This window comes from Mesoplodon mirus (assembly GCF_964341445.2).
Source record: "Mesoplodon mirus genome assembly, chromosome: 9".
Taxonomy (NCBI): domain Eukaryota; kingdom Metazoa; phylum Chordata; class Mammalia; order Artiodactyla; family Ziphiidae; genus Mesoplodon; species Mesoplodon mirus.
The window spans coordinates 96,121,359-96,136,126 of NC_138985.1; the positions used below are offsets into that span (position 1 = coordinate 96,121,359).

Genomic DNA, 14,768 nt, shown 5'->3' on the forward strand with positions numbered 1-14,768 from the left:
TAGTTCATAAAGATTTTTTTTTACACTTGCATAGTACTCCATTGTGTTGATTTACCATAGTTCAGTTACTCTCTTATGTATGGATATGTAGGTTGTTTTCAATATTTTGCCATTACAAGCAATGATGCATGACTATGTATTTTCATATTGTTGGAGGTATTTCATTAGGGTAACTATCTAGAAGAGGGATAGCTAAGTGAAAAGATAAGCCCATATGTAGTTTTTTAAGGTATTGACAATTCTTCAGAAGAGTTGTACCAGTTTGCATTCCCACTACCAGTGTGTGAGAGTGATTGTTTTCCCCACAGCTTTGCCAACAGAATGTATGGCCATATTTTAAAATTTTTGCCAATTTGATAGGTGAAAATGGTTATCACAATATTGTGTAATTTGCATTTCTCTAAGAGTTTGAACAATTTTTCTTATATTTAAGATCCATTTTCATAATTTTTTTGTGAATTATCATTACAGTCATCCCTTGGTATCTGCAGGGGATTGGTTCCAGGACCCCATGAGGACACCAAAATCCTTGGATGATCAAGTTCCTAATATAAAATGAATTTGCATATAACCTATGTACATTCTCTCATATACTTTAAATCATTTCTAGACTATTTATAATACCTAATATATTGTAAAGGCTATGTAAATAGTTGTAGATACAGTGTAAATCCTATGTAAATAGTTGCCAGCATGCATCTAAATTCAAGTTTTGCTTTTGGGAACTTCTTGGAATTTATTTTCCCCCCAATATTTTCTATCCATGGTTGGTTGAATCTGTGGATGTGGAACTCGCAGGTAAGGAGGGCTGACTTGTTCATCTTTTATCCATTTTTAAATTTTATTTTTAATTTATTAATATACGTTAATGGATTTTTAAAAAATTTCTCTATGTAGTATTGAGTTCTGTTTGCTAATATTTTATTTAGGATTTCTGCATGGATGTTCATGGGTAATAATGGCCCATGATTCAAATCATACTAGATTTTGGTTTCAGTGTAATAATTTGCTTCATAAAAGGAATTAGGATGTTTTTCTTCATCTTCAATGCTCTGGAACAATTGATGGAGCATTGGAATTATCTGGTGTTTGAAGATTTAGGAATTTCCCTGTGGAACCTTTTGGATCTGGTACTTTTTAATATTTTTACTTTCATTCTTTAATAATTTTCGGCTTCATCAATGTAAATTGTTCTCTTTAAACATTCTGTTTCTAGTGGGATCAATTGTAATAATCTGTATTTCTCTAGGAAATTATTAATTTCATTTATTCAGTTTTATTTACATAGAGGTCTATAAAGTATTTTTTTTATGGTTTTGAAATTTTCTTTTGTTTCCTTTTTGTCACTTATCTTTAATTTGTGCTGTCACCCTTTTCTTCTTAATCAAAGTAGCTAATGTTTGTCTATTGTGTTAGTTTTTTTTTCTCCCAAGAAATAACCAGGATTTTGATTTATTGATTAGGTCTATTGTTTCTCTGTCCTCCAACTCATTATTTTCTGCTTCTATCTTTATTCTTTCCTTCTTCGTGCTTTATTTTGATTAATTTTTTTTCCTGCACTAGAGATTGAAATCATGTATTTTAATTCTTTCATTTTTACTGATAAAAGTATTTAGTGATATGAATTGTTCTCTCGTTACTGCTTTAGATGTGTATCCCATAGACTCTTATCATTTACAAATATTTATTTCAGTTTTCATTTCCCCATTCATCCAAGTGTTTTCAATAAAAGAATTTTAAATTTAAAGGTGAAAGGGTCTTTTGTGTCTGTTTTGTTTTTAATATTTTCTAGCTTTATTGTGTTGAATTCAGTGTTGCTTGTAATATTTCTGCTTTATAGAACTTATGACATTTTCTTTGTGACTTAATATATTATCAATTTCTTTTTTAATATCCCAGGGTACTTGAGAAGAAGGTGCATTTTCTGTTATCAGGTGTAGAATTTGATATATATTCATGAAATTCACCTTATTTAATTATGTTGTTTAGGTCTTCTATCTCTTCTTATTTTTAGTGTTTTTCTTCTGTTTCCATCACCTATAGTTTTTGTTTAAAAACAGTGATTTCTGTGTTTTGGAATATGAATAAATAGTCATAACTGTTGTAGTTTCGTTGTGAATTGTGCCTTTTGGCATTAGAAAATGCCTTTCATTGCTGTGATTAATGCTTTTTGACTGGCATACTGTTCATTCTATATTTTTAGCCTTTCTAAATTGGCTTTAATATGTGTACAGCATATATAGTTTGGCCTTGCTTTGTAAGCCAAATTGAAAATTTTTTTTAATAGGTGAGTTGAATCCATTGATATATATATATACATATATATGTATATATATGTATATATATACGTATATATATATACATATATATGTATATATATGTATATATATACGTATATATATATATATATTTTTTTTTTTTTGCGGTACACGGGCCTCTCACTGTTGTGGCCTCTCCCGTTGCGGAGCACAGGCTCTGGTCACGCAGGCTCAGCGGCCATGGCCCACGGGCCCAGCCGCTCCACGGCATGCGGGATCCTTCCGGCCCGGGGCATGAACCCGCGTCCCCTGCATCGGCAGGCAGACTCTCAACCAGTGCGCCACCAGGGAAGCCCCATTGATACATATTGATATGATTGATGTCTTCTGTCTCAACTGTATCATAGTATTTTGTAAATATGTGTATTACGTTATGTATGCTATGTTTTTTCTCTCTGAGATGTGTGTTCTTTGCTCTTTAACTTATGTAGAATTTTTTTGTTTAGGACAGTTTTTATCCCCTGGTGGTTGTCTTTTAATGTATACCTTTAAAAAATGCTCTTAGCCTTTTTTTTTTGTTAAACCTTTACTCTCAGATTTCTCTATTTTTATTGGTTATCCTTTAATTCCCATCTGTTGCCTAGATAACAAACAATAAACTCTGTTTTCCTCTTTCTCTCTCTAATGCCATTTTTTTAGTTGCATACTTTAACTTTTTTGACAACATACTACTTTTGCTTAGTTGCCTTCCACACTTTTGTTTTTGTATTAAATCTACATTTAAATATTCTAAATGTTCATCATTAGACTTTTTGTTGAAGTTTCCTAGTCATTTCTTGATTGAATGAAGTTCATTACCTAAAAAACTCCTCAAGAAGTGGCCATGGGTGCAGAGTTCCTTTATTTGAAAACATTTTTTTTTTCCCCTTTCCCTGTAGCTTTGATACTTAAAGGACACCTTGGGGATATGAATTCTTTGGTTTACACTTTCAATTATTGAATAAAATGCTATTTTATTGTTGTTTTCCTTTGAGCACTTAAGGAAAATTCTGATGCCTAATTTTTTTCCCCTGTAAGTTCCTTGATTCTGTAGGCCTTAAGGATTTTTAAATCTTAGGAACCTAATAGTTTTAGTAGGATATGCCTTGAAGTTTTGATTTTTTTTTTTGCTGTTAATTTTCCAAGATACCCAATGGACTATTGTTTCATTTTGTACATTAGTTATTTTTTTATTTTTCCCAAGTTTTCTTGGTTTACAATTTTAAGTGTTCTGTTGTTTGCTTTCCCTCTTTATCACTGTTATTTTTTCTTCACCTGTCTTCCATTTCTACTACTTTCTCTTTCGTATTTTCATTTCTTCTTCTTCTTTTTTTATCTCTGTCTTATCCTCTACTTTGGTTCCCTGCATTTCTTCAGTATCCTTTATAAATTATTCATTTCAGTGTATTCTGCCATAGGTATTTTGTATTTTATTCTTCATATCTGAGATAATTTTGTCTTTTTCTTCCGTCTCTTTCCTGAGTTTGGTAAGTTTTCTTCTCACACTTTGCTTTTGATTGTCCATGTCTGTCATAATTTTTGACTCAAGGTGGCTTTTCATATCCCCAAATTCTTGTTTGAGTATATTAATTCCACGTGGAGTGTCATTTTCTAGTTTTATTGTCCTTCATGATTGTTCTATTGGATAAAATTTTCCTCTGTTGATGTGTGTTGGGTTTTTTTTTTTTTGGTAGTACTCTCGTGAGAATGTGTTCATTGTTTTTTCTGTTTATTTTTATGATATTGGGGTGTTTTGTAGGATTCCTAGCTCATTGGCTCCCTCTTCTGTCATTATAGCAAATTCCAGATACTTTAGCTGACTTTTTGCTTTGGCAGAGGGGGAAGCTTGTTTGTTCTCTGAATTTTGACTCTCCTGTTTCTCTTTTTGCTTCTTTCTCCCTTCATCATCCAATAGCCAAAGGGCATTTATCTTTTTCTTTCTGTCTTATTTCTCTCTCAGGGGCTGTGTATTTTCAAACACTGCTCTTTCAAATTGTGTCTGCTTTTAAGTCCCTATAGTCCATGCTATGATCTGCTTGGATACTTTTTTAGTATTTTGAAACTTAGGGTGGAATTTGTCTTTCTAAAACTTTGATGGTTTTAAATCAATCTTAGGCTCATCACAAACTCCCTTTTAATTAATCTCTTCGTCATAGTTTTTCATATTCTACCTTTGCTTATAACAAAACCTTGTGGCAAAGCAGGGGTGGGGCAGGAGCATGAGATATTACTTCCTGGGATTAGGTGGGGTTTTTTTTCTTATTTTTATTTACAGTTATTTTGAATTTGGGGCAATTTCTGCCTTTAGGTTATCCTGAAGGCATAGTTTTTATGAGTTTTGTTTCTTCTTCTTGTTCTATGTTTGTTTTGGAGGAAATGTTGAGAAATGGGGGTCTAAGCCACCACCCTTGTCTTCAGCAACCCTGGAGTTCCTAAAGCTAGAATTTTAAAAAATACATTTTTTTACGTTTGGGAGTTTGTCTTGTTGTCATCTCATTAATAGGCACAATTCTATTGACAATGTTATCTACACTTTACAGATGAAGAAATTGTGGTCCAGCAAGATTTAATAACTTGAGAGACATCACACAACTAGAAAGTGGTAGACATGATAATTAAATCTAAAGTGATGCCAAGTTCTTGTTCTTTCTACATACTATCGCCCTGGGCAGTTGAACTTACAAACTCATACATTAACAACTACCACAGTCTAATACATTTTAGGGAATATTAATATAAACTGTCAATTTATTCATCTGTCCCTCGTCTGTTATCCTGTGTCCCTGTTATATTCTAGTAGCCTCTTCTCCATTGGTTGCTACTCCTTGACCTACAAAGGTGCATCCTCCTTGCTCTAGGTGATACAATGCACATTAAGTACTGTCCCAAGGAAAATTGATTCAATAGATGTTAGTTTTGTTTGTTTTTATCCTTATAGAGTATTCCACTCTACATTCTCCCCAATCAAACATGCCGTCATTTCCCCCTTAGCCCAGTTTCACTATGGAAGGATCAGTGTACATTCATTGTGTTTTCAAAACTCACTGTAGTGTGAGGTTCCATTCCGCTGAATTGAAACTATCCCTGTGCCGAGGCTGTAAAATCTCCTAGCTCAATGTAAATGATCGCCCCACGTAGCAGCTGGCAACAGCTTTTGGCAGTCTCCTTTCAGGAGTGGGGTGTAATTTAATCTGCACCTTAGGGGTGCTTAGTTGACATTTGAAGTACCTTAATCAGGAATGCATACTCTAGGGGTAGTTAGTTAACATTTGAAAGCCCCTAATCAAGATTCTGTACTCCAGAGGCAACCAATGCATCCGATACTGCTCTCCCAATCTGCACCAGTGGGTGTGTTAATTAGAATAAAAGATGTTAGAGGTAATTTTTCATTGGAGAATGGAATGATATTTAAGATAAGTAGTTGACCAAGTCCCTCCACTGGGATGTAAATGGGGGATAAGGATTTGATGAGGCCAGTAGCCTACCACTGTAGGTCTAGAGCTTGTTTGGCGCTGTGCTTGCAGCCTTTGATGGAGGATTTTGTCATCTCACCTGGCCAGTGGAGCATGTTAAGTCTCTATAACCCTACCTGGGCCAAATCCTGGTTGACTCTGCCTGCTTCTCCACCCAGAGCTCATTGCACACACACTCTGGCTCGACTTGTTTGCATTTCTTGTCCACAGACATGTTATTCTCAATTTTGAGCCCACTATTTTTAATTTCTTAATTTATATTTTATGTATAATTGTGTTTTGAGCAGATTGGATATCTCAAGTATGAATTTACAGTGCCATTTTGATCAGAAGCATAAGAATTATTTTTAAGTGGTAACTTTTTTTTTTTACATCTTTATTGGAGTATAATTGCTTTACAATGGTGTGTTAGTTTCTGCTTTATAACAAAGTGAATCAGTTATACATATACATATGTTCCCATATCTCTTCCCTCTTGCATCTCCCTCCCTCCCACCCTCCCTATCCCACCCCTCTAGGTGGTCACAAAGCACCGAGCTGATCTCCCTGTGCTATGCGGCTGCTTCCCACTAGCTATCTACCTTACATTTGGTAGTGTATATATGTCCATGCCACTCTCTCACTTTGTCACAGCTTACCCTTCCCCCTCCCCATGTCCTCAAGTCCATTCTCTAGTAGGTCTGTGTCTTTATTCCTGTCTTACCCCTAGGTTCTTCATGACATTTTTTTTGGTCTTAAATTCCATATATATGTGTTAGCATACAGTAGAATACTGAGAGTGTTCTGAGGCCAGGCTCCCATCTGTGGGGGCAGCATTGTGAATGTGTAATTCTCTGGATATTTTGTGGTCTAATTAAGCTTGGTAATTTTTTGAAGGTTCTTTCTTATATTGAATTCTGTTCAGTAGTGGCAGACAGTTCTCCTCTTAAATAGGGGTAATGTTTTTGGACACAACATGTAAATTAAGTTCTGTAGATTGAAATCAATTATATGAACTTTACATAATTTATGTCCTGTGCATAGTGTAAGGAGTGACGTCTATAGGAGTTTATAGTAAACACTACTATTATCTCTTGTACTTTAATTGACATGAATAAATATAAATGATAAATGAAATAAAATAGCATATTTAATAAAAATTTAAGTGTATTACCAGGGCCCTTATCTTCTGCAGTTTGATGACATATGTGTATAGGCATGGCATGTGTTACTGATCTTCTTACCAAACATACTGAGAAAAGAAAGCAGCCAGGGACTAGTCCAGATTGCTTTCCATATTCACTGGGAAACAAAAAAGTAGTTTTCTTTTATAAGATACTTAGCTGCATAAATGGATTATTCACCTTGCTTATCTGTTATTAAATGGGCTTTTATAATATAGGTATACATAATTAACTATAAGCCTTGGAACTAGAGATATCCAGAGTTAAACCCTAGTTAATGGAATCAGGGAATTACAGAGCTTGAAAAGACCTTAGATAGCATCTACTTAATCCTTTCATGACTACCAAAGTGTCCTAGTTAAACCCTCCTTCCATGATTCCACATGGACATGATTTATATCCACTTAGGCATATGTGTCTGTACAGATATATACCGATCTGTCTGCCTTATCTGTCTGATCTATCTGTTTAACTGTCTAGGAATATGTGTGTGTGTATAAAAGAAACAATTGGGACCAATAGCATTTTAGTAGAAATAATTTTAGTAGAAATAATTGGTTAAGGAACATCAGAGTCTTAACTGTCCTGTCAGTGAAAATCTTCAAAACCAAGTTGAAGAAATCATCATTTGATAAGGTCCTCAGCAAAAATAAAAAAGAGAATTAGGAGGGACTTGCCTGGTTGTGCAGTGGTTAAGAATCTGCCTGCCAGTGCAGGGAACACAGGTTAGAGCCCTGGTCTGAGAAGATCCTACATGCCATAGAGCAACTAAGCCCATGTGCCACAACTAGTGAGCCTGCGCTCTAAAGCCTGCGTGCCACAGCTACTGAATCCTGCGCGCCTAGAGCCTGTGCTCCGCAACAAGAGAAGCCACCACAGTGAGAAGCCCATGCACTGCAACGAAGAGTAGTCCCCGCTCGCTGCAACTAGAGAAAGCCTGGGCGCAGCAAAGAAAACCCAACGCAGTGAAAATAAATAAATAAATAACCAAACATTAAAAAAAATAAGAGAATTGGGAAAGGAAGTAAAGTATTTATAATTTTAAAGTGTTCTAAAACCTACACGTTGAGTACATAGTATAAGAATAGAGGTACATACAAGAGAGTGATTTAGGGTTTATTAGTTTGGAAAGATGTATATTTTGTGCTAATGGTGGTGTGAAGCCTTACTGAATTTCATCTAAATTTTTTTATACAAGGTTTTTTCCTTAAAGCACCAATAATTCTATCTGACCTTACAGGCTTTTTGTGGTTATCAGACTAGTCTTCATGGTTGATTATATTCTTTTTTTTTTTTTCTTGCGGTACGCGGGCCTCTCACTGTTGTGGCCTCTCCGGTTGCGGAGCACAGGCTCCAGGTGCACAGGCTCAGTGGCCATGGCTCACGGGCCCAGCCGCTCCGTGGCATGTGGGATCTTCCCGGACCAGGGCATGAACCCGTGTCCCCTGCATCGGCAGGTGGACTCTCAACCACTGCGCCACCAGGGAAGCCCTCTTCTTTTTTTTTAACATCTTTATTGGAGTATAATTGCTTTACAGTGTTGTGTTAGTTTCTGCTGTATAACAGTGAATCACCTATACATATACATATATCCCAATATCCCCTCCCTCTTGGGTCTCCCTCCCACCCTCCCTATCCCACCCCTCTAGGTGGTGGTAAAGCACCTAGCTGATCACTCTGTGCTATGTGGCTGCTTTCCACTAGCTACTGCTTTTACATTTGGTAGTGTATATATGTCAGTGCCACTCTCTCAGGTCATCCCAGCTTACCTTTCCCCTTCCCCGTGTCCTCAAGTCTATTCTCTCTGTCTTTGTCTTTATTCCTGTCCTGCCCCTAGGTTCTTCAGAACCTTTTTTTTTTTGGATTCCATATATGTGTTAGCATACGGTATTTGTTTTTCTCTTTCTGACTTACTTGACTCTGTATGACAGACTCTAGGTCCATCCACCTCACTACAAATAACTCAGTTTCATTTCTTTTTATGGCTGAGTAATAGTCCATTGTATATAAGTGCCACATCTTCTTCATCCATTCATCTGTCGACGGACACTCAGGCTGCTTCCATGTCCTGGCTATTGTAAATAGAGCTGCAATGAACATTGTGGTACATGACGCTTTTTGAATTATAGTTTTCTCAGGGTATGTGCCCAGTAGTGGCATTGCTGGGTCGTATGGTAGTTCTATTTTTAGTCTTTAAGGAATCTCCATACTGTTCTCCATAGTGGCTGTATCAATTTTTATTCTCACCCACAGTGTATGAGGGTTCCCTTTTCTCCACACCCTCTCCAGCATTTATAGTTTGTAGATTTTTTGATGATGGCCATTCAGTCCAGTGTGAGGTGATACCTCACTGTAGTTTTGATTTGCATTTCTCCAGGGATTAGTGATGTTGAGCATCCTTTTGTGTGTGTTGGCAATCAGTATATCTTCTTTGGAGAAATGTCTATTTAGGTCTTCTGCCCATTTTTGGATTGCTTTCTTTGTTTTTTTGATATTGAGCTGCATGAGCTGTTTGTATATTTTGGAGATTAATCCTTTGTCAGTTGCTTCATTTGCAGATATTTTCTCCCATTCTGAGGGTTGTCTTTCCATCTTGTTTATGGTTTCATTTGCTGTGCAGAGGCTTTTAAGTTTCATTAGGTCCCATTTGTTTATTTTTGTTTTTATTTCCATTTCTCTAGGAGGTGGGTCAGAAAGGATCTTGCTGTGATTTATGTCCTAGACTGTTCTGCCTATATTTTCCTCTAAGAGTTTTATAGTGTCTGGTCTTACATTTAGGTCTTTAATCCATTTTGAGTTTATTTTTGTGTATGGTGTTAGGTAGTGTTCTAATTTCATTCTTTTACATGTAGCTGTCCAGTTTTTCCAGCACCACTTATTGAAGGGGCGGTCTTTTCTCCATTATATATTCTTGCCTTCTTTATCAAAGATAAGGTGACCATATGTGCGTGTGTTTATCTCTGGGTTTTCTATCCTGTTCCATTGATCTATATTTCTTTTTTTGTGCCAGTACCACACTGTCTTGATTACTGTAGCTTTGTAGTATAGTCTGAAGTCAGGGAGCCTCATTTCTTCAGGTCCATTTTTCTTCCTCAAGATTGCTGTAGCTATTCGGTGTCTTTTGTGTTTCCATACAAATTGTGTAATTTTCTGTTCTAGTTCTGTGAAAAATGCCATTGGTAGTTTGATAGGGATTGCATTGAATCTGTAGATTGCTTTGGGTAGTATAGTCTTTTTCACAATGTTGATTCTTCCAATCTAGGAACATGGTATGTCTCTCTTTCTGTTTGTATTATCTTTAATTTCTTTCATCAGCGTCTTATAGTTTTCTGTATACAGGTCTGTTGTCTCCTTAGGTAGGTTTATTCCTAGGTATTTTATTCTTTTTGTTGCAATGGTAAATGGGCGTTTTACCTTAATTTCTCTTTCGTATTTGTCATCATTAGTGTATAGGAATGCAAGAGACTTCTGTGCATTAATTTTGTATCCTGCTACTTTACCAAATCCATTGATTAGCTCCATTGGTTTTCTGGTAGCATCTTTAGGATTCTCTATGTATAGTATTATGTCATCTGTAAGCCATGACAGTTTTACTTTTCTGATTTTGATTCCTTTTCTTTTTCTTCTGATTGCTGTGGCTAAAACCTCCAAAACTATGTTGAATAACAGTGGTGAGAGTGGGTAACCTTGTCTTGTTCCTGATCTTAGTGGAAATAGTTTGTTTTTCACCATTGAGAACGATGTTGGCTGTGGGTTTGTCATATATGGCCTTTATTATGTTGAGGTAAGTTCTCTTCATGCCTACTTCTGGAGGGTTTTTATCATAAATGGGTGTTGAATTTTGTCGAAAGCTTTTTCTGCATCTATTGAGATTATCATATGGTTTTTATCCTTCAGTTTGTTAATATTCTGTGTCATATTAATTGATTTGCATATATTGAAGGATCCTTGCATTCCTGGGATAAACCCCACTTGATTATGGTGTATGATCCTTTTAATCTGCTCTTGGATTCTGTTTGCTAGTATTTTGTGGAGGAATTTTGCATCTATGTTCATCAGTGATATTGGCCTGTAGTTTTCTTTTTTGTGATATCTTTGTTTGTTTTTGGTATCAGGTTGATGGTGGCCTCGTAGAATGAGTTTGGGAGTGTTCCTCCCTCCGCTCTGTTTTGGAAGAGTTTGAGAAGGATAGGTGTTAGCTCTTCTCTAAATGTTTGATAGAATTCGCCTATGAAGCCATCTGGTCCTGGGCTTTTGTTTGTTGGGAAATGTTTAATCACAGTTTCAATTTCAGTGCTGTGACTTGTCTGTTTATATTTTCTAATTCTTCCTGGTTCAGTCTCAGAAGGTTGTGCTTTTCTGAGAATTTGTCCATTTTTTCCAGGTTGTCCATTTTATTGGCATGAATTTGCTTGTAGCAATCTCTCATGCTCCTTTGTATTTCTACAGTGTCAGTTGTTACTTCTCCTTTTTTATTTCTAATTCTGTTGATTTCAGTCTTCTCCCTTATTTTCTTGATGAGTCTGGCTAGTGGTTTATCAATTTTGTTTATCTTCTTAAAGAACCCAGATTTTAGTTTTACTGATCTTTGCTGACATTTCCTTCATTTCTTTTTCATTTATTTCTGATCCAATCTTTATGATTTTTTTTCCCTTCTCCTAACTTTGGGTTTCTTTTGTTCTTATTTCTCTAATTGCTTTAGGTGTAAAGTTAGGTTGTTTATTTGAGATGTTTCTTGTTTCTTGAGGTAGAACTGTATTGCTGTAAACTTCCCTCTTAGTACTGCTTTTGCTGCATCCCATAGGTATTGGGTCATCGTGTTTTCATTGTCATTTGTTTCTAGTTATTTTTTATTTCCTCTTTGATTTCTTCAGTGATCTCTTGGTTATTTAGTAGTGTATTGCTTATCATCCATGTGTTTGTATTTTTTACAGTCTTTTTTTTTAATTGAAAGAATTTATGTCTATTTTGCATTGAACAAAACTAGGTATTATACATACTTGAATAGACAGAAAAATATGTCTTTCACAATATAAATAAATGCAATGTTCCAGTAGGAAGTAAATACAATTCAATAAAATGGCACTGTTTTAGAAATCAATCGTAAGGAATAAACAGTGGTTAGAAGGACTTATTCCATATACTGGGATATTTTCATTCTTCCTTAAATAAGTAGATTTCAAAACACTCCAGTGGTGTTAAACAACTTGGAGTGGTTTGTGTAGTATAGTTGAGCTTGAATCTAGTAAAGAATGTATATGTTCTTTCAGGATATCACATTTTAAAAACCTTTCAAATGTGATATCCTGAAAGTGGGGTAGAGGAGAGGGGAGGATGGGGACAACTTTGTTAGGGTCCATCTTTAGGCTTGTATTCACTTTTGCTTTTGTCTGTCTTAATCCAGCCATTTTTAAAATGAGAGAATTATTTTTGGGCCAGAGGTTTTCAATCTGTAGTTCTTTTGGTAGTTGTGGAAACCCCTGAAGTCATATGAGAAGTTTTGTGTATATACATGTTAGTTTGAGGGAAAGGCCTATGGTTTTCAGTAGGTGACAGAAGTCTCAAGTCCCAGTCCTGCCCTCTCCCCAACTCCTACAGGGGTTAAGAATCACTGTTAGAAGCTGTTTCTTTCATTCTGAAACCAGATGGTTTGGATGAAAGCTGTAGTCTAAACATCTGCAGAGACTTTTGACCTATACTACTACTCAGAAAACTTCCATGGTTTAGCAAGACCTGTCTTCAATAGATAATGATGTTTTGGTGGACATGTTTTTAAAGAAAAATAGAATGTTGTTCTTTTGTTTTTATGAAATACTCTTCATTACTCTTTTCCTCAGTCTTGTCTCACTTGTACATATTATTTTTCCTTTCTTTTTCTTCATCTCTCTTATTGGTTATAATTTTAACTTATTTACCTTTTCTTTTCCACATGTATGTATAATGTCTTTTTATCAAGCTACTTATCTCTAAGTAATAAATAGGAATTTTAGACTATGATCTGGCTCTTTGGAATTCTCCTGCAGCACCAAGTATGGCATTTTATAAACAGTGAAGGTTAATAAATGACTCATTGTAGAAATGGCAGTCTGTGGAAAAATGTCTGTGGAGATTTGCTTACTTTTAATTGCTTCTCTCTTATTAATTGATGGGTATTAATATGAGGAACGTAACTTTTTTGTGTGTGTGATTCTTAGATAGTTACTGTGTTAAGTATAATTTAATTTCAAATTTAATTGAAAAACCTCTCTGATTCCTTTAAGGGAATGATTGCATTTTTTTAGACCCATTCTGTTTTTCGATTTGCTGATAGAGTCTGTGGCTATTTATTAATTTTTTTACAGTGAAGGAGATAAACCTTCAGGACATCAAGGAGGATTTGGAGTTGGATCCAGAGGAGAACAGCACCCTTTTTATGGGCATCCTCATCAAGGGGCTGGCCAAACTGAAGAAGATTCCAGAGACAGTTAAGGCGATCAAAGAACGCTTGGAGCGGGAGCTGAAGCAAATTGTGAAGAGGTCTACAACCCAGGTGGCTGACAGTGGTTATCAGAGGGGAGAGAACCTCACGGCTGAGAACCAGCCAAGGTAGGTGGGGGTGTGGTTTGTGTGGTTTTTTTTTGTTGTTGTTGCATTGGGTCTTCACTGCTGTGTGCAGGAGTTCTCTAGTTTAGGCAAGCAGAGGCTACTCTTTGTTGCAGTGCATGGGCTTCTCATTGCGGTGGCTTCTGTTGTTGTGGAGTGTGAGATCTAGGCACGTGGGCTCAGTAGTTGCATCCAGTGGGCCCTAGAGTGCGTGGGCTTCAGTAGTTGTGGCGTGTGGGCTCTGTAGTTGTGGCATGCTGGGCTCTAGGGCACGTGGGCTTCAGTAGTTGTGGTGTGCGGGCTCAGTAGTTGTGGCGCATGGGCTTAGCTGCTCCACGGTATGTGGGATCTTCCCGGACCAGGGATGCAACCTGTGTCCCCTGAATTGGCAGGTAGATTCTTAACCACTGTGCCACCAGGGAAGTCCCATGGTTTGTGTTTTTGATCATTGTATTTACTGTACCTTTTCTAGGGTGGGTGGGGTAAGTAGATATCTTAGGTTGATGTTGTTTCTTGAACTTTGTATACTAGGGCCCATACAAACTCAGATTGGTGAAAACAGCTTGAAGAGGCATAGTTCAGCTGGTTTTTGAGGTAGTTGAGAAGTTTTAAAGCATGTTGTCCATACTCAAATGAAAGAATGTAGCAATTATTGAATATTTCTTAAGCACTTAACTATATTCAAGGCAACTTATATATATTATTTAATTCTCACTATAACTTTTTGAGCTGATTACTTAGTATCCACATTTTATAGTTAAGGAAACTGGGGTTCAGAGATGAAGTAATTAGCTCAAGGTCACAGAACAAGTGGCTGGCCTTCCAGCTGAATGCAAGTGCATGGTGTTTCCTGTGTCCCATGCTTTCTTCTTTAATGTGTAGTGATATTTGCCAATAGGCAAGTCAGTCTCAGGAGTTCCTTTATGTACTTAAAACAACTAATAAGGTTTGGATCTCATACTTCTTGTTTCATAAGGGGAAAACTGAAATTGTCCTCTGATCCTAACTGTGTCTTGACTGTGATACACTGGGAGCTCATGTCTGCCAAACCAGAGCTCAGGGCACGCTAGTGTAATGTCATCTGATGGTGGGAGAAGATATTTCTAATCGAGGCTTTCCTAGAAAATCCAAGACTAACTCTACATGGATCTTTGTTCCCTCCTCCCCTTTCTCTGTTCTATTCCCCAACCCTCCATGTACACCAGATACGGGCAAGGCAGGAATTTGTCGTTTGAAGGGAAGAGGCCAATGGG

The 14,768-nt window shown here is 36.5% G+C and overlaps 1 protein-coding gene across 1 annotated transcript in view; it reads left to right on the forward strand.

Moving 5' to 3' along the window:
- EXOC4 (exocyst complex component 4) overlaps positions 1-14,768 on the forward strand; it is an 815,775-nt gene that overhangs the window by 74,622 nt on the left and 726,385 nt on the right. Inside the window, exon 6 of the mRNA XM_082632942.1 lies at positions 13,275-13,518. Within this exon, the coding sequence (XP_082489068.1) occupies positions 13,275-13,518 (244 nt within the window). The remainder of the gene's footprint in view (positions 1-13,274; positions 13,519-14,768) is intronic.